This window comes from Melitaea cinxia, chromosome 2 (genome assembly GCF_905220565.1).
Source record: "Melitaea cinxia chromosome 2, ilMelCinx1.1, whole genome shotgun sequence".
NCBI lineage: Eukaryota > Metazoa > Arthropoda > Insecta > Lepidoptera > Nymphalidae > Melitaea > Melitaea cinxia.
The window spans coordinates 4,104,475-4,124,858 of NC_059395.1; the positions used below are offsets into that span (position 1 = coordinate 4,104,475).

Here is a 20,384-nt window from a genome sequence, read left to right on the forward strand (position 1 = left end):
AAAAAGTTCACATACCTAATTATCACTTTTCATATCGTAAAATGTGATTTATGATAATCGTTTTTATACAGATAATTTACAATATTTTATTCAATAGACGATAGTTTGTACTAAACAAATAACCTTTCTACAATTTTTTTACTATACTACGCACATACATACACATATTTGTAATTTTTATATGTACGTACACTTTCCTATGTATTTGTTCATCAAATACAATAATTATAAAAAAGTTTAGACCAATTTATCTATAAACTTAATATGAATTTGGCATTCAGTTTATTGTCACGTTAAAATTTTTTGAAGATATTCATAATTTTTTGGAATGTCCTCCTAACAAACATAACATCTAATATTGTACTATTATATTCGACAATATAATCTTATATTCACTTCAAAATTAGCAGTTTTATTAAATAGAAAAAGAAGATAAGGCAGAAGATAAGAAGCTATCTTCTCCTCTTCTCTTCTGTTAGTAAAGAATTGTGTGAATATTTTTATTAATAAATAAAATAAATATATACTTAATACGTATTATTATGATTCATCTTAATTATGTGTAACATAAATTTAATTACATTTATTTCATCAGACTACGGAGAAGAATAGTAATTTATTTCAAGTTTGTCTATTTCTTTGACAACCATGAGTTGTTTACAAATAAATAAGTAGGAATTACTTTTCTTCTGTTATCGCAGTCAAATGTCTTTCCTATATATCTCTGAATAACTAAATTAATTTACTAGTATGTCTTTACTCTTTACGTACCGTCTTTTATTTGTACAAATATCATAATAAATAAGTTAGTATGCATTTAACAATTGTTAATTATACTTATAAAATAGCATTTCATGACTAACTGCTCTGTTTTATAATCTTAACACTCAAACAGGAAGATTTTTGGGAAAAGCATAGTAAGACCACGCCAATGATATGAATGAACTACTAAAACTTGTTTTCTTTTTAAAGATTAATGTAATGAAACGATTAATATTTGTCAGTAAAAACATCAGACCTCAATCAGTTTCCAGACATTATGATAAGTCCATCTTCGTTTTCAAAGACTTCTTTTTAACGAGTCATGTTTACCTTAGAGAAGAAGGCATCACAGAGAAGTTCTTCAACCTTCATATACCGGACCACACGAAGTATTGGAAATATAAAGACAGACTTGTTACTGTATCAATGGTAAGACTCACGCCTGCTTATATTATAACAGAAGAGTTCGAAAACAAAGACGATAAACCCATCATTATACCCCACCTCAGATAAAAAAAAAATTAAAATGAAAAAGTGAAATCACGTTCAGGAAGAACAGTAGATATTATATACGTAAGTATTATCGACCGTAGAACGGTCTCTGGAGGGTCGTACTCACCACACCTAATTTTTTTTACAGTCTTAGCATAAAAACTTATTTGATATATATAATTTAAAAAAAAAAAGAATTTTTAAAAATGTCATAAAACATTTTTACATCTTTCGAATTACGCGCCATTTTTATTTTTCATGTTATTTACTTTTTCTGTCGTTTTAATTCCTTGAATAAAAATTAGTGGATTAATAAAAGAAATTTTTATTTCAACAAATGAAAATAACAAGAATCAATAACATCTCCACTCCACTTAAAATCTGTACTAATATAATTGATATAAATAAACGAAACCTACCTGTTTACGAAATAAATATAGGCAAGATCTTTTGAAAGTGTACAGATATTTTTACTAATTAAAAATTTGCTTATTTTTTACAGAGCGTCCTATCAACTTATGGCACCAATGTTAATGGTTTTACTATATTAAAACATTTCTTTTGTATTCTTATTTTAAATTTTTCTTACAAATTTGGAGTTTTACTATAGTTAACATTATTCAGTTGCTGTCTGAAGCCATCGGGGTTTTTAAGACTTCTATCCATCTGTGAACAAAAATTTGAAATAAACATACATATAAAAACAATGTATAAGAATGTATTACGGCTGAAATCTGAATCTAAGCAATGAAATTCAAATCCTATATAAATTATAATCAGATATATATTTTTATATTTCTGTTTTCTTGTATTTTAATGATGTGCTCATAGGCATTATTAGAAAAAATCAAGATTTGTTTGATCTGAGTCACGTATTTCCATCTGCTATAGTTACGGAAATATTTTTTGTACAATGTGATATGTGTAAAAAAAATCGTTAATATCGATACTTGTCAAGTTGTAACCGTTTATCGGTAATCAATGACTCGAAGTATTCTATACTTTTTTCGTACTTAGTGATTTAAATGCGATTGTATTCAATTTTCAGTACATTTTTCGTGAACACTGAAATAATCTAGAGTTATATCCCTTTGAACCTAATATTTTTCTAAACTGGTAAAATTCAGGTATATTGTATGAATGGCCAAATGATAAAAATAAATAAATCTAAAGAGTTATCTATTGTTTGAGGAACGTTGATTTAGTATAATTATTCTAGAATTTAAACAACGATAAGTTATGGGTGTAAAGTAATTTAACTGTACTAGTATAATTTATGACATAATTGTAACACTTAGTGAATATGAAAAAAGGTACAACTCGAAATGATTCAATTTAATATTTACTACAAAAACGAAAATGTATTATCAAAGCTACTTCACTCTACAAAAGGTAATATTTAAGTTAAACCTAGCCCACTTAGTTCACGAAGAAGAAATTTTAATTTTATTTTGTTCTGTAAAATAATGATTTTCGTCTAGTATCACTTGTCACAGGAGGCACAGATCTTATTTATGGACTTATTCAACACGACGCCAGTCCCATTGTAACTTTGACTAATAATTAAAGCTATACAAATAAAATTGTTGGCGCAACGGTTACAGCCATGGATTGTACCTGTTGCGTTGGCGGCTGCGGGTTCTATCCTCGCACATAAAAAACATTTGTATTGGCCATACGGGTGTTTGCCGTGGTCTGGGTGTTTGTGCAGTCTTTGTGGGTCTCCACACCGTGCCTCGGAGAGCATTTTAAGCCGTCGGTCCCGGTTGTTATCATGTACACCTGATAGCGATCGTTACTCATAGTAGGGAATATATCCGCCAACCCGCATTGGAGCAGCGTGGTGGATTAAGCTCTGATCCTTCTCCTACATGAGGAAAGGGGCCTATGCCCAGTAGTGGGATATTACAGGCTGGAGCGAATACAAATTAAATAAATAAAAAACCAAAACAATTGGTTTGGAATATCAGTCATTTGTGGTTCATTTATCATGTAAACGGCGCTATGCGTGCTCATTATTTCTAGGAAAGTAAAGACTTTGAGATAAATGAAATTTGTTATTAGGTAATTACCCATGATCACTATGTATTATCACGATGATACGGATTGAAACGCATACAGTTTTGATATGTGTGATACTGTAGCTGTCGTCCGAGCGATATACGTTTTCTACTCGCCTTATCGTGCGAGAACATTCAATAAAATAATTATTTTAACTCGCGACAATCGTGCGTGAGCAACAAGTATTCTTAACGCTTTATTGTAGTGAATATACTCGTACAATAAAAAAAAAAACAACTTGCAAATATTTAAGTAAAGAATTACATTAGTTTCTGTCGTCACACAAGTACGTACTATATCCATAAAAGCTTGACACACACATAATCACGCAACATAGAAAGAATTCTCCGCTTATTATATAGCCAATATCCATTACTTTTGTAAAAAACAATTCGAACCAGTAATTCCTGAGATTAGCGCGTTCAAACAAACAAACACCTCAGCTTCATAATATTACTATAGTGTAAATAGCCATACCTGCTATAAGTGAAGTGGCTGTCCGCTCGGAAGAAGTACACGTGGTTCTTGAACTGCAGTTTGAACACGAACTCCTTGTCGATGCCGTCACTCGGAACCGGCGCGCCCACGTTGTAGCTATCATGTGTAATTAATTAAAAGATAATTAAATATAGATGTATTTAGTAAGTAACAGTGTTATGGACAAGTCGTGGATTTAAAGTTCTCTTTTTACCATTCAAAAAAAAAATAAAAAAATAAAACTCTTTTAAGAAAAATAGTTTTATTTTAGTTACCCGTTAAATACAAAAAAAGACTCTCATGACTGAATTACAAATTCTTATGAGTAAATAAAGTATCTCAATCCTCAAATGTTGGAGCAATTTAATTTTAGCATATCTCTTGATAATTTATTATTATGTTAGTAATCTCACCCAAGCAGAGGCAGCGAGGCTAATGGCGAGTTGTCACGACACGTCTTATAAAAGAACAATGTGAACATCGCGAACACCACCCACAGCTTCTGCCAGCCATGTGAGTTCTTGAACTTTCGTAGTAAGTAGCCGGACAGTTGGCTCTGTTGATAATAATACACATTTTGTGTAATAAATGACACAGTATAATATAATTCATTAAAAATTATTAGTGTACACATTGCGTAGTAGTAGTAGTGTACTCAATGTGTAGTAGTAGTAATGTACTCAATGTGTAGTAGTAGTAGTGTACGCAGTGTATAGTAGTAGTAGTAATGTACTCAATGTGTAGTAGTAGTAATGTACTCAATGTGTAGTAGTAGTAGTGTACGCAGTGTATAGTAGTAGCAGTAATGTACTCAATGTGTAGTAGTAGTAGTGTACGCAGTGTGTAGTAGTAATAGTAGTGTATTCAATGTGTAGTAGTAGTAGTAGTGTACGCAGTGTGTAGTAGTAATAGTAGTGTACTCAATGTGTAGTAGTAGTAGTGTACCAATGTATAGTAGTAGTAGTAGTGTACTCAATGTGTAGTAGTAGTAGTAGTAGTAGTAGTAGTGTACTCAATGTGTAGTAGTAGTAGTAGTAGTGTACTCAATGTGTAGTAGTAGTAGTAGTAGTGTACTCAATGTGTAGTAGTAGTAGTAGTAGTGTACTCAATGTGTAGTAGTCGTAGTAGTCGTGTAGGCAGTGCGTAAAGTAGTGTAGTGAATGTGTCGATAGTGTAGTGTGCGCAGTCGGCGAGCGTACCCGCATGGCGCGGTGCAGCTGCGCCCGCCGCAGCGAGGCGGCGCGGTGCCAGCACACGTGCGCCAGTGCGCTGCCCGCGCCCGCGCCCGCGCCTTCACTCTCCTCTGGGCACAGACACATTCTATTGATTACATTACATTCAACTAATTCCAGTTTCGGTTGTTGATTGTTAATAATAATTGTTTGCTTGCAAACAAAAAAAAAACGACTTCAATTACATCGACAAGTAATACGACGCAAGTAGACGGAAAAAATTAACAAACGCACTAGTCGTCACTACGATTTTCAAGGATTCCCCTCTATTTCTCTGGGATTCCCTCATCAGATCCTGATTTTCTTATCATGGTATCACACTTGGGATATTTCCTTTCCAACAAAAAAAGAACTATCAAAATCGGTTCATAACCAACGAAATTGTATAAGTTGTTATATATATATATATATATATATATATATATATATATATATATATATATGTGCGTTTGAATTGAGTAACCTCTTCCTTTTTTGAAGTCTGTTAAAAAGCACAATCAAACTGTAGATAATACTTTGGCTTTTCCTAAATAATCAAAATTAGCTTACTAACCAAATGTATATAGTAATAAGACTGTTCTGTAGCATAAGTATTTATCGCGGAACGGAAAACTATCCGCATTCGACGTTCACTAAGTGGAAACGCTTTCTTACAGAAAGCGTCCCAAAAATTATCTCTGACTAGATCATTTATTTAAAAAACATGTTTTAAGCATTAAAAAAAACTGGGTTAAGGACGAGTATGCAAGTAGATACCGTAGTTAGAGCACAAGTTGTGTACGTACCGTAGTCAGGCAGTGCGTTGGAAAGCTGCAAGTCTCCGGGCGTGGGCGCCGGGCGGTCGCGTGCGCGGGCTATCGCGTCCTCTACGGCGGCGCTCCACCCGGCGTACTCGCTCTCGCTGCTGCTTAGCGTCAGTCGAGACTCGTCAGTCACTGGGAACGTAAGGAAATATTTAAATACAAACCGGATCGGCATCATTCTTATCATAGAAAGAAAATTTCGCTTTAATCCCGATCTTTAACTACATGCGTTAAGCAAAATTTAATAGGGTTTATTAGAAAAAAATAAAAAATTCTTCCGTCAAACAATCCAACCAAATAAACTTTTAATTTAATATTGTACACAACAAAGCAAATTTAACAGTTTAGTTTATTTACTTTGAGAAAATGGTTTGTAATCGCTGTCACTTAGGCGCTTTAGATCAGGGACATACCCCTTGATCAATTAAATCATATAGAATTAGAACGGCGTGTTCAAATTGACCTGTTGAAGTAAAAACAGCTGGTCTAATTTACAACTATATATTTGGTTAAGAGCGCGGTTAAGCTAAATGACAGTAATGATTTACTATTTTCTTATTCTGAAGACTATGCTATACGATTAGCCTTATCAATAAAGAAATTTTTTTAGCAAATAGACTTGTTAAGAGGAAAAAAAATGATAAAATGTGTACCACAAGACTTAGTAGATTTACGATTTGTACGACTTTATGCAATAAATAAAACACTGCCATATTGCCTACATTAACTATTGATAAGCATACCTTTAATGACAAAGGAATGAGGTAAATCCGCATTTTCGATAGTCAACTGTTGCAGCGGCAACACCGCCTGCGCTCGAAACTGACCGCTCGAACACTTCGAAGCCAGGATGAGAATGTCGTTGAACTATGGATAAACACGCAAAATGTCATTAATTCTTATACTAATATAATAAAGATATAGTTTTTTGGGGGATTTTTGGGGGATTTATTTTTCACCAGTTAAAAGTTAAATTATCCCATTCAGTCAGAATGTCATAGGCTACATTTTATTTCGGTTATAGTAAGATTTTAGTTTAAAAATTGAATTTTGCTAAACAAGCCAAAAGAAAAGGCACTACTGTAGTACCAAGTAAGACAACATACCAAAAACAGCATTCTTTGTTGCAATCCCTTTGAAGTGTGTGTATAGACGCAGCCCAATCTTATAAATTCTCGGTCTGCGACCAGCAACTTATCATATCCTGAACAAGAAATTCAATATGACTGTCAAGTTATGAAAATCCTATTGCTACGTGGAATTGATTAGAATTTATAGATAGTTTTGTACAGATTTACAAATTGGGTTGGACTCTTATTTATACTCTATACAAAACTTAGCACAGCAGAACGTCTACAAGAAAAAACATAATAAAACAGATTTCTGACAAAACAAAATTGTTATTATGTATAGAGCATTGTGAATATACGTAAGAAATGTTTAATACTTACCAACGAGATCTCGCTGCAACTGACACAGCGCGGCGTGGTTCTCCACATGTCGTAGTTGTTCATTCGCTGCTTCCGCAAGGCTTCGAGCGCATTCAAGCGCTGCACGAGCCATCTTGCTACCCGTCGCCGACCAAAGCTCTGTATGAGACACATATTTTACTAAACATCTTAGCAAACTAGTTTTGATTGTACTTTATGTATATTTCTTTAATGTGATATAAAATCATGTAAAAAAAGAGATAAAAAATAGAGTAGAAAAATAGAGTATTTATTATTAACAATAACGCCGACGCCGCGTTGGCGCAACGGTTACAGCCATGGATTGTACCTGTTGCGCGGGCGGTTGCGGGTTCGATCCCCACACATGACAAACATTTGTATTAGCCATACAGGTGTTTGCCGTGGGGGGGTGTCTGGGTGTTTGTGCAGTCCTTGTGGGTCTCCCCACCGTGCCTCGGAGAGCACGTTAAGCCGTCGATCCCGGTTATTATCATGTACACCTGATAGCGATCGTTACTCATAGTGAGGAATATATCCGCCAACCCGCATTGGAGCAGCGTGGTGGATTAAGCTCTTATCCTTCTCATATATGGGGAAAGAGGCCTATGCCCAGTAGTGGGATATTACAGGCTGAAGCGTATTAACAATAATAGGACAATATCTAATAATTCATATTTATTTTACGTTTAACATAACCCTTTAGAAAATTCTAACAGTAGTGACGTAGCCCTGGTACAAAGCAGAAGCCAAGTAGAGTAACCACGGCAGCAAAGCGACACGATTAAATGCAATACGTATACGCCATACACAAAAGCAAATGAAAAGCGTGGTAGTGGTAGTGGTAGTGTTGCTGGTAGTGGTGGTGATAGTGATGGTAGTGATGGTGATGGTAGTGATAGTGATGGCAGTGGTAGTGATAGTGATGGTGGTAGTGTGGGTGGTAGTAGTGGTGGTGGTAGTGGTAGCTATGGTAGTGGTGGTGGTGGTGGTAGCTACGGCAGTGGTGGTGGTGGTTTTGGTGATGGCGGTGGCAGCGGGGTACCGTGAGCGAGCCGCTCGTAGTGCTGCAGGCGGTGCAGCGGCCGCAGCAGCAGGCAGGCGAGCGGCAGCGGCGCGGCGCGCTCGAAGGCGGCGGCGTGGCGCGCGCCCTCGCCGCCGCGCCGCCGCGCGCTCTCCACCAGCGCCACGGCGCCCGCCGCCTGCTCCGTGTACGACTTGTACGCCTGCGCCCACATGCGGTCACATTCATTCCTTTTAAGTCATCGAGAGCAGTCCAATCATTGACTATATGGGTCCTATCACTCCTATCCTAAGGTTGCCTAAAAGAGATCGCTGTCTTAACGATAAGGCCGCCTCTTGTGCATTTTTTTTGTTGCTATGTAAATCCTTTTTGATGAACAATAAAGAGTATAAATAAATTAAGTATTAAAAATTACTGTGTGATGACACACATAATATGTCTGTCTAATATCAATTTAATTAACTAATGAATATTATTAAAATAACTTTTTATTATATGATAAAAAACATTATTATATATTATACACATTGAAACATCGACATTTATTGACTAATAAAAAAAAATTGATCCATAGCTGTGTCTATAGGGCACTTTCAGTAGTGAAAAATAAATTATAAATTTGATAAAAATTAAAATTTGTGTAGAAATACACTTAAATATTCTGATTTGGAATCATTAAAGCACATTATTGTTTTATTATATTGAAATTAAAAGTCGTATATTTTAATCTGTATATCATGTGACCTAAACACGACCCGCCATGGTATGACGTCATACGAGCAATAACAAAAACATAGTTCTGTCACAGCTGTAAACAGCTAGGTAGTATCAACTTTAACTTCAAGGAGTAATACTTGCGCTCTTTCGTTAGTGCATTTCATTTGTACCTATTTATTTATTAAAATGCAAAAAGGTTTTATAAAAGCAGATAGTACGAATCTGCCAAAAATTGATTGAATGATGGTTGTAAAGTTTTTTGCATGTAAACCAGACTTCTATTCTGCGGACTGCTGTGTTATTTCGGAAAATATCTTTGTATTACTTGTTATATTATACTGTTTTTTTTTTTAATGTAGGTATACCTAATTTGAAAAATAGTGTTAAAAAGTGTCTGGTTATGTTTTATTCCTTATGTTACTGCCAAATTAAGATTTAATAGTATTTTAATGCTAGTATTTATACAGCTAGATACTACACACCAACGATAGCTATTGTAATTCATTATTTTACACAAAAACATCAAATATTTGTAGCTGTTAACGTTGAACGACAAAGAGTATATGTATAAGGTATTGAACTTTTGACGTATTGAACGAGTTCGGTCTTACATACGTCATACACGACTTTTGTTATTAACCATATTACGTCACTAAAATGACTGATTAACGTTTTCACGGAAATAAAATAGGTTTAAAATGTAATTTAATTTTATGGCATGAAAGCGTGTTTATTCTGCCGAAATATATTTTTTTTTTTTGTGGCTTTTTATTGGAAAATCAACATTTCGAAGTACTTTTTCAAACATAGTGGAATACCCTATTGTAAGCGCGCCATCCAATTGTTCCGAATGCAACAACGTAATAGTCTTATAAATATTATAAAGGGAATCCTGTTATTGGCCTTATTTTTTTAATTGTTTATAGTATGTATTAACTAAAACGCTGTTGGTTTTTTTTAATAAAAAAATAAATAAAATAAAGTATGCAAGAAAAATCCGATTTTGCTTAATCCTAAAACCGTAGTATTAAAATTCAATCGACTTTTATTGTAGACTAGCTGACCCGGCGAACTTCGTATCGCCTAACACAAACTTTATCGTATGGTATTAAAGTTCAAATTGACTTTTAAGTATTATCACAAATCTTTTGTATGGGAGTATAGAAAAGTGTTGTTTTTAGACTTTTTCAGGAAATTTTCAATTTTTTTTTTTTTAGAATTTTTCTCTCCGTAAGAACCATCCTCGTACTTCAAGGAATATTTTAAAAAAAGAATTAGCGAAATCGGTCCAACCGTTCTCGAGTTTTGCGCTTAGCAACACATTCAGCGACTCATTTTTATATTATAGAATAAGTAAAGCAACTTTTACATTTTAAAAAATCTTTTAATAAAGTGCGTGCATGGGTCTGATGGGTGCAAATTGTATTTGTCTGTATATGCGTAAGCGCGTGCACACACACGAGCCTATACATCAAATTCTCATAAATAAGAGTAAACATTTATGTCATAATAAATCATAAAAAACTATAACTATAAACGTTTGTAATTATACGTACGTCAGATGTGTTGGTCAAATAGTCGCTTAGTAACTCAGCAACTTTCTTATATTCTGGTTCTTCATTATCTGCAACAAATTATGTACAGTAAAAATACACACTTTTATTTATTAGACATTTATACGAGTATATAGCTTCAAATATGACATACTTATACATAAGACAATTACATTTTATTTAAACACACAAAATTGGCAATGGAGCTTTTAATGAAACTATTTTAAAAAGTAATGGTCACGAAAAAGTTATAATCATATCCATGAAAAAAAATTTTTTTAGTAAACAAATATTTGAACAATATTAACAATGTTATGTATGTGTTCATGCGCAAATGCAATTATAAATTTTTTACTACAAGTTCATACTGAATTATTAACGACAGACTTATTTCAATCAGAACAGCATAAACAATGATAATGGTCTATGGCATTTTCAATAGCGCTACTATGGCACGGACTCTACAACGTTATACCGACATGCTTTTTACCATCGCTTTTGATCGGTAAATCGATACATGAGACAATTCGATCGAGGTACGCAAGAAACGGTCCCGCGGGTAACGCAAGCAGAGTTTCCAAATCCACTTCTGTAAAAAAATGTATGATAACTATTTTTAGAACGTTAAAAACTAAAACACGACTACGAATAAAGTTGCTAAAAAGGGACTGGCTGGACACTGAAATGCAAAAACGATTAACAGAACCGAAGTGAATCAGTCAGTAAATTTGCTACTGCTGGGATAAGGCTTGTTTTGCTCAAATACGGGTTGACGAAACATTTAATTATCATAACCATCTGATTAAAGTTAAGAAGTAGGAGCAAATGCTCAAACAAGGCAGGCCCCTGTTTCCCTGGTCCTTTTGTCACTAACTCCCTGCCGATGGGGATAAGTATATATATGTAATGTAATGTAAGTATGTATGTGTGCATGTATGGGTGTAACGCCGAGTTGCACGAAAAGAAATTAACATTTAAGTAGTGATTAATCTAATTTAATCGCAAGAATTTTATGAAATTCTTGTGATTAAATTAGTTTAATCTCTACTTAAATTTTAATTTTGTTTCGTGCAACTCGGCGTAAGTGTATGTAATTATGTATACATAAAAAAAAACCGTCCCCTGCCGGCCGGCAGCGCCAGCGGCTCGAGCGCGAGGCAGGCGCGCGCCAGCGACCCCACGTACGCGAGCACACGAGCGGCACAGTACCTTCGTGGGCGGCGGGCTCGGAGGCCAGCGCGCGGTCGAGGCGGGCGAGCAGCGCGCCGGCCGGCAGCGCCAGCGGCTCGAGCGCGAGGCAGGCGCGCGCCAGCGACCCCACGTACGCGAGCACACGAGCGGCACAGTACCTTCGTGGGCGGCGGGCTCGGAGGCCAGCGCGCGGTCGAGGCGGGCGAGCAGCGCGCCGGCCGGCAGCGCCAGCGGCTCGAGCGCGAGGCAGGCGCGCGCCAGCGACCCCACGTACGCGAGCACACGAGCGGCACAGTACCTTCGTGGGCGGCGGGCTCGGAGGCCAGCGCGCGGTCGAGGCGGGCGAGCAGCGCGCCGGCCGGCAGCGCCAGCGGCTCGAGCGCGAGGCAGGCGCGCGCCAGCGACCCCACGTACGCGAGCACACGAGCGGCACAGTACCTTCGTGGGCGGCGGGCTCGGAGGCCAGCGCGCGGTCGAGGCGGGCGAGCAGCGCGCCGGCCGGCAGCGCCAGCGGCTCGAGCGCGAGGCAGGCGCGCGCCAGCGCCGCCGCCTCCGCGCCGCCCGCCGCGCTGCGGCACAGCGACCCCACGCGCTTCGACCACGTCTGCGAACAGCGCTCACTGTCTGCATATATTGTGGCGGTTCTATGTTTTTATCGGAATCAAATAATTGTGTTTGCTCGCAAAGTAAAAAAAACTGACTTCAATTATATTGACAATTAAAACAACGTAGGGACACGAAACAATAGTCAAGTAAATACGCGTTATCAAAGACTATTCAAAAAGTAGTAATCAGATCTCGGTCAAATTTTAATGGGACAACAGGACACGCAACACTTTCGATTTAAAAAAAAATCATCGAAATCGGTCCACCCAGTCAAGAGTTCTGAGGTAACATACATTAAAATAAAATGCAATCAAATTAAAAACCTCCTTTTTTGGAAGTTCATTAAAAGGGAGGGCGTTCTTAATTTGACTGAAATTTTACTACCTCATAACTTTTAATAAGTGTACCGATTTTGATGATTCTTTTTTTATTCGTAAGCTGGTGCTTGTCGTGTGATCACATTTAAATTTAAACGAAATCAGATAATAAATTTATGAGATAACCCTAATAATACGTACATACCTAATTGTCTGTTCTATCGACTACCTACGTCGTACTACTTGTCGATGTAATTCAAGTCGGGTTCTTTTCGTTTGCGAGGAAACACAATTAGGAAATTAATATTGGAATTAACTCCTTAAGAGTCATTTCGCAATTTTACGCTCTGCGAGTTTAGGTAAATTTGGTCACATCGCGCGAGTCGTACGAGCCGCGCGATCTTTGTGCTAGTAAGTATAGTGTGACAACCAAAAGACCATCTTGATCATTTTCTAATGTATAATAAAAATTAATAATATACACGGTGATTTTATAACCGTTTTGGAAACGAAATATTTTACTTTGGAATCATCTATAGTACATATAAAAATGGATAAATCAATTGTAATGTTGACTAAAAAAAAGTTTCAATTTTAATATTCATTTTTATTCGATCGACTTGGAAAGTAGTAAGGCACTGATCATTCATTCATTATTTTATATGAATGAAACACGTCCGTGCGCGTTTCGGTTGATAAAAGTAGGTATACCTATAGGCGCGAGCTAGCGAGTACTTACGTAGATAGACTCGTTTGTCCTTCATACTTTACACGGGCTTAGGACCGTCAGAAATACCTATTTTATTTAAACTTCTTTTCGATTATTAACCACGATTGTTCTTTTCACAAAAAATCAATTTATAAACGGACTGTAGGTATAAACTTCAGGCGTATTTAAAAAATCGGAGTTTTCTACAGAATAATTAACTTACATACCTATTAACAGTTTATTTACACTATTTACACTTCTCTGTATCGAAGCAACTGCTCAAAATGGAGTCCGCTGCGTTCAATACACAAATGTACGCATTTAATACAATTGTCTTTTAATTTTCTTAATGTGTCTTGATCACTTTTCACTTTATCAAAAGCGTCCACTATCGCAATGCGTAAATCATCACAGCTTTCATAATGACTGACGTGTATAACTTTTTATTTCCGATCACAAGAAAAAATCCAGTGGCGTAAAGTCTGGACTTCCAGGTGGCCAAGACACAGGCCCTCCTCGACCTATCCACCTATCACTAAACTCACTGTCCAGGTACATCGTCTACTAACTCAGATATTACTCTCCTTAACATCTCTAAGTACGAATTGCCGGTTAGATGACCAAACAAAATAATTCCACGTTATTGAGCTGATAATCAATAAAAATAGGCCCTATTAGTTGGTCGTTAATAATACCGGCCTACACGTTCACACTGAAACAAACCTGGTGATGGTTTTCTCGTATCAAGTGGGGGTTAATTAGAGCCCAGTAATGCTCATTGTGCACATTGTATAGTCCCACTCGAGTAAACAGTGACTCGTCCGTCCAGAGTATGTTGTCGTTTGTATTATTTAACAACCACTGGCAAAAGGCGATTCTTTCCGGTGCGTTGTTTATTACGTGAGCCTTACGAAAATGATACGGGTGTAATCCTTGTGTACGTAATATCTTCCATACGAAGTTTTGGCTAACATCGAATTCTCTTGCTGCCATCCTTGTCCTCCGCCAGGGATCGCACTCGAAGTACTCAAGAACATCTTCAAACTCCGGCGAATAATAATTTAAACGTCCTTGACCTTGTTTACGCATGTACCGCTATGGTATTACTGACCGACTGAAAGCCAGGGACGCGGGACGCCGACGATTACAAGGACAAGTGAGCAACGCCGTCATTGGTCGACTCCGGCGCAACTCGGTAGCTTTGTTTTTATTGGCTAATACGATTTTGTGACTCGCTATTAAAACGTATAGTATTTCTATTTTTAGAATGTACCTACCGTGTAGCGCTACTACTGGTTCTCACTTTTTATCTGTAAACGATATGAATATCGACTTTGATGAAAAAAAAAATACATATATTATTAAATTAACGTTATATATAGGTTCTGTTATTGATAAATAATTCAAAATTTTCGTTTCCAAAACGCTTTCAAAATCACCCGGTATAATATATGGTATATATAATATATAGTATAAAATGTTTTTTACATAATTAATTTGTTAAATATTTCAAGTATGTTATATAACAACAGTCAATAAATTTAAAATAAAAATAAAAATTCAATTTTATGAAATAATTTTTCTTTAAATTGATTTAGTTTTTTCAGTTTACGAATGAATCTAATATTTACGATATGAATAAAATAGCATTTTATGACATCGAAACCGACAAACATATTAATTAACAAATAACAAGACAAACAGATTGAAATGCCTATTTGTATTGATAATGTGAGAAAAGAAAATTAAATTATACATTTGTTTACAGAAATTATCATTATATTATTTTACAGTCATTTTCGTAATATGTTTATTTTATTATGAAAGTATCAAATGCGGTTTATCCGCTATAACAACAGGCGCTTGGCGCGTGTGAGCGAAAGAGACGGCTGCGCAGAATTTGGCGTGGACCTTACCTCTAAGAGCGCTAGCGCTCGACTGATTTACTGGGCTTGATGCGTGGTAATATATACTATCTTTTTATTATAAAATGATTATATCTTTTAATTATTTTTGTATTCCTTAATGATGTAAGTTTACTTTAATGAAGATAGTTCGTTAAAATTTCTTAGTTTTCTAAGAAAAATATCGCTTTTAAAATTGTACTTATTTGAAAAATATTCGTAACTTTAAATTTTTTTTATCGTTTAATAGAGATACAAATGGAATAAAAATCTGTGATAGTCCTCAACAAAACTATATTCCACATATTACGATATTTTTTTAAAATATACATTGCGACCGTTTACCCAGGGAGGAGGCTGATGAAAAGGTTAATAATTTTATACACACAATATAAATCAAAATTCTGATCTGACTATCGACTACAACAAAGGTTGCTCTATTATATTTCAAGAATATAAATTACATTATTGCATCCAACACTGAGATTAACGACGTTAAAATATTACAATTTCGCGGATTGTTACCGATTTTTGTGAAATGGCTCTTAAGAAACGATATAAGCTCCGCGGAGAAAAAATATGGAGAATGAGTGTAAAACGATTGACGCTGACGCTCAGCTCACTGTACCGTAATAACAGCAAGCGTTAATATGTTTTAACTTCAGAATTTTATTATTTAAAGTATTTATAAATTGTTTAAATTAAAAGAACATTCAAATATCACGAGAAACAAAAAAAAATATTCATAGCGTAAGTATAAGAACCAAAACGTTTAATAACATTTCACTCTACAAGCGATAGATTATATAATCAAATACTTACAACTGTGACTAACTCCAGGTCGCGCTTGTACGTTCGTTCCGTCATGAGTAATTCTTTAGCCACATAATACGTTATGTCGCCGCGTCGCTTGCCTGTGTCTCCCGCTACCGCTACTCCGGATGGTATGCTAAGAATAAACAAATATTGTAAACTTTTTAATATACTTTTTAGTACTTAGTTAAGTAAAGATAAATCGTTTTTTATGTGTTTGTGACTTTTAACACGTAACAAACACACTTTTTTTTAGTTGCTAACATCTGGAATTCGTAGTAACAATATGTTATATTATTTTCAACTGTCGCATTAAAATCAGTTGAATGGAAACATTTGATTCATAGTATAGTAAGAACCTCTAGCATATAATATTTACCTATTATTGTTCCGCCTCGACAATGTATCGCCTGCGTCACTCTCTCCACCGCTTAAGACATCCATATTGTTGGTCGACGCCGACACTATATTAACTGCAAAATTAAGAAGTAATCTTTTGGGAATAGTTTGTATGAGATCAAAAAATCAAGATAATATATAAATAAAATTAATCACTAAGTGTGGTGCTAAGGCATTAACTTGTAAATGGCTAGATGGCGTATATTTTCCGTTTCATAATAATAATAGTCACAATTTAAAAATTATCACGTTTTCTAATTCTTATACACTCGATAGAAAACTGACTGACACTGAAAATTCTTTGCTCGTTATTTTATGTATAAAGTTATTTAATTCCATTCAATACATAAGCCCTATCTACACTAACCATGAACATTCCCATTAACAGTGTCGCAATCCCTCCTGTTATCCAGCGTCTCGTGTCTGTATCCATTTGTCACGCGTCTCTCGAACGGCGTGGACGTACACACGGGCGCGTCCGTTGTGTCCGTAGTGTCGTTGGGCGACATGCATAGACTTGCTGAGGATACCGTTGGATCCTCTTGTGACGTCACATCTATTGAAATATTATATTTATTAGTGATATGATTTTCAAGTGTTAGATAAATAATTTAAAATAATTATAAAGTTGAAATACCAAAATTAAGTTGAAAACAAAATTTAAAAGTTGTAAAAATTAAATATCTATATTTTGTATAGTTTTAAAAGGCGTTTATAAATGAAGATTGTTAAAGCGTGTGTTTTAAATTTTTATTTTTGGTTCAATGAATAAAATTAGTATATTACCAAAGTTATTTAAGGCAATAACATTATTCATTTATGTAAAAAATAATCTTTTAACATAAAAATAACGGCAAACTAATATAAAAATATGTGTAATAGTAAAAAAATGTATAAGCCTGTAAAAATAATAAATTAAAAATTAAACAAAAACCCTGCCTGTAATAATAATAAAAAAAAACATATTTTTTTTATTCAAACAGATTAACCAATAAAATAACAACATGCCAACATTATAACAAACTTACACGTATTTCCTGGCTGCACTATTATAGTATAGGTTAAAACAAAATTATAAAGACAAAATAGAAAACATCGATATTCGTTCATTTTATTTATTTATTGTATTACTATCCCCAACCCGAGGGCTAGCGTATTGCAGGGATATCGTACACTTAAAATTACATATAAATTCAAAAAGGAAGTAACGTTCGAAACATTAAAAAACAATACGTAATACGATATTAAAATCATATAATATCAATGAAATAACATTACAGTCTATTCTGATTGTACAATTTCAATCGAAAATTCGAAACACTTAATAGCTACGATTTTTTAATTATTTTTTTAATGCCATATTATTGCACTAACTAAAGAGGTTTAATAGCCTCTCGACAATATTTAACTAATGTTACGTGCGCGGTTCGTTGCAGTGCGCACGTGTGTGAGGACGTGCGTACGTGCGCATGTACGTACATGTGTGCGTGCGTACGTGAGCCGTTAAATGAACGAACTTAACATATTTATGACTGCTTAAAAATAAAACAATTATGCATATTGAGACAGCAAAAAAGATTTTGCATACATTAGAACTTAGTGTTTATTATTTAAAAATTTATGAAAACTATAATCGTGAAAAATAAATTACATATATCTTTTACAACGCACATGTCTATATCGACGCTAGAAAGCAAACAGGTAGTAATCCACAAAAGTACAATTGTTCACCAGAGCAGAAAAACTTTTTGTTTTTTTTTAATTTTAATCATAACTTGCGTTATTATGGACCTAGAGTTGCCATTTTTTGACACTATATTTATGATTTTTTGCTAAATAGCTTATCTTAAATGGATTTAACCTAAAGTTTATTTAAAATAATATTTTGTGGGTTACGACATTTGACAATATATTTTACAATCCATTAAAACGTAGTAACTGAAGTAAGTAAACGTATGGAACGACAAAAATCGCACTTTTTTTTGGAAAGAAAAAATGTGGTAACGATCATTACTTTAGGTAACATCACCTATAAAAACCGCATAATAATGAACAATGTTTGATATTTTGTCATCAGTACGTAGTAACTAGTATTATTTTGCATAACCCGAAAAATCTAATTGTAGTAAAGGTAAATCAATTGAACTGAGGTTGCTAAACAGCCTGCAGTAAGAGTCAAAGAAATAAAACGTATATAATAGAAATAAATGTACTTTTGATATTATGTTTATGTAAAAAAAATCAGAAAGTATTTTTAACATATTGTTTCGGTTTTTAGACCATAATTTGACCAATTGAATTTAAGAATACAAATCAGTTTAATTTAATATTTGAAAAAAAAATTACAATTAGACCTAAACAAAACATGATGTACCTTCTTGCACTAATCGAAATTAAAACAATCATTATTACGTATTAATCCATAAAACATTAACAATCAACAGTTTCTGTCATAACATATAAGTATAAATAAAAAACAATTTTTGTTATAATAAACCCTACAAACCTTTAAAAATAATCAGTACTTTCTTTAGCTTCAATAAACTAAAAATAATTACTTTAACAATCGTCTTCAACATCGGTGTCAGGTAAACAATCTTTGACTTTTGCGCTGGTCTTAAAATCTAAATATTCTTTTGCGAAAGCGAATCTTTTCGGAATTACCAGTTTTTCTACAAATTTTTTTAAATCTGCATATTTCTTTTGACAAATTGGCAACTTTGAAGAGTACAACTTCTGTTTTGGGGTCACAAAGGGGTGGGGTTTTATGAGAAACGACCCCTAAGGGGGTAAAACGGGGGTTGGAAGTTTGTATGAAAGTCCTATGTTTTTGAAGTAAGAGACTTGAAATTTCAAATGTAAGCTCTATAGATGGTGAAAAGGTGTCCAAATAATGTATCTTTAGAAATCAACCCCTTTTTGGGGTTAAAACGGGGGATTGTAGGTTTACTCACTCATCACGAAATCTCCGAAATTATAACACCTACAAACTTGAAATTTGGCAAATAGGTTTTGTATAGGACATAAAAGATAAAACGGGGGTCGGAAGTTTGTATGAAAGGCCTATGTTTTTAAAGTAAGAGACGAAATTTAAAATGTATGCTCTATAGATGGTGAAAAGGAGTCCAAATAATGTATCGTAATCTATATATATATATATATAAAAGAGAAGGGTCACTGACTCACTCATCACGAGAACTCAAAAACCGCTGGATGGTCCATCCATCCAGGATGGACAAAGATGAAATTTAGCAGGGAGGTAGATTATAGTTAGTAAACGTCCGATAAGAACGGATTTTTTGATATTCCACTGCTAAGGGCGTTTGATTGGGATTAATAGTTTGTATGAAACATATACAGCAGCTACCAGTTCGCCTGCTAGGTTATTTATACTGCAGCCTGAAAATAAAACTAAAAATGTAGTGTATAGAGATGTTTTATAAAAATAACTAATAAATTATACTAAATTGTGCGTTAGAAAAAGTTACTCAGAGTAATAAGCATTTCAAGTGACTGAAATTAAAAAATAATTTGCTTAAACATCTTGATTGTAATTTATATCTCCATAACCACGCGAACGTAGTCGCGGGCAACAGTTAGTGTATTATAACAATAAGTCCCCAAAAGTGTATGTGATCGATTCCCTCAAAATTTACTGAACGGCTTTTCATGCGGTTTTACCAATGGAGAGAGGGCTTCAAGAGGAAGGTTTACGGAACGACTAAGCCGATTTTGATGAGATTTTGAGTTTCACTGGAAGTTTGCCGGGAAAACTTTGTGACTCACTGATTTAAACGCTGACGAAGCCGCGGACACAGCTAGTTTAGTATATATGCGTTGTGTTGAACCTAAAATCTTTAGTAGTGTTGTGAAACA

At 34.8% G+C, this 20,384-nt stretch overlaps 1 protein-coding gene across 1 annotated transcript; it reads right to left on the reverse strand.

The window, feature by feature from the left end:
• Positions 1-1,563: 1,563 nt before the first annotated feature.
• Positions 1,564-17,325, reverse strand: LOC123667174 (FERM, ARHGEF and pleckstrin domain-containing protein 2-like). Its single transcript, XM_045601146.1, has 16 exons — positions 17,295-17,325; positions 16,876-17,064; positions 16,489-16,582; positions 16,119-16,245; positions 12,199-12,364; positions 11,066-11,158; positions 10,573-10,640; positions 8,321-8,501; positions 7,279-7,416; positions 6,934-7,031; positions 6,571-6,694; positions 5,810-5,959; positions 4,992-5,095; positions 4,206-4,348; positions 3,793-3,909; positions 1,564-1,920 (listed from the first exon to the last, which is right to left on the reverse strand). The coding sequence occupies exons 1-16, from the start codon at positions 17,323-17,325 to the stop codon at positions 1,875-1,877; spliced, it is 1,869 nt and encodes a 622-aa protein (XP_045457102.1). The 3' UTR covers positions 1,564-1,874.
• Positions 17,326-20,384: the final 3,059 nt, after the last annotated feature.

What these genes read in the sequence shown, in the direction of transcription:
- LOC123667174 (XM_045601146.1), bottom strand. Translation starts at nt 17,325, where the DNA reads ATGAATAATGTTATTGCCTTAAATAACTTTG. An exon ending in GTTGCAGCGAGATCTCGTTG is followed by an intron (nt 7,032 to 7,278) that starts GTAAGTATTAAA and finishes TTTCTTGTTCAG; the next exon opens with GATATGATAAGTTGCTGGTC. An exon ending in AACAAAGAATGCTGTTTTTG is followed by an intron (nt 6,695 to 6,933) that starts GTATGTTGTCTT and finishes GTTTATCCATAG; the next exon opens with TTCAACGACATTCTCATCCT.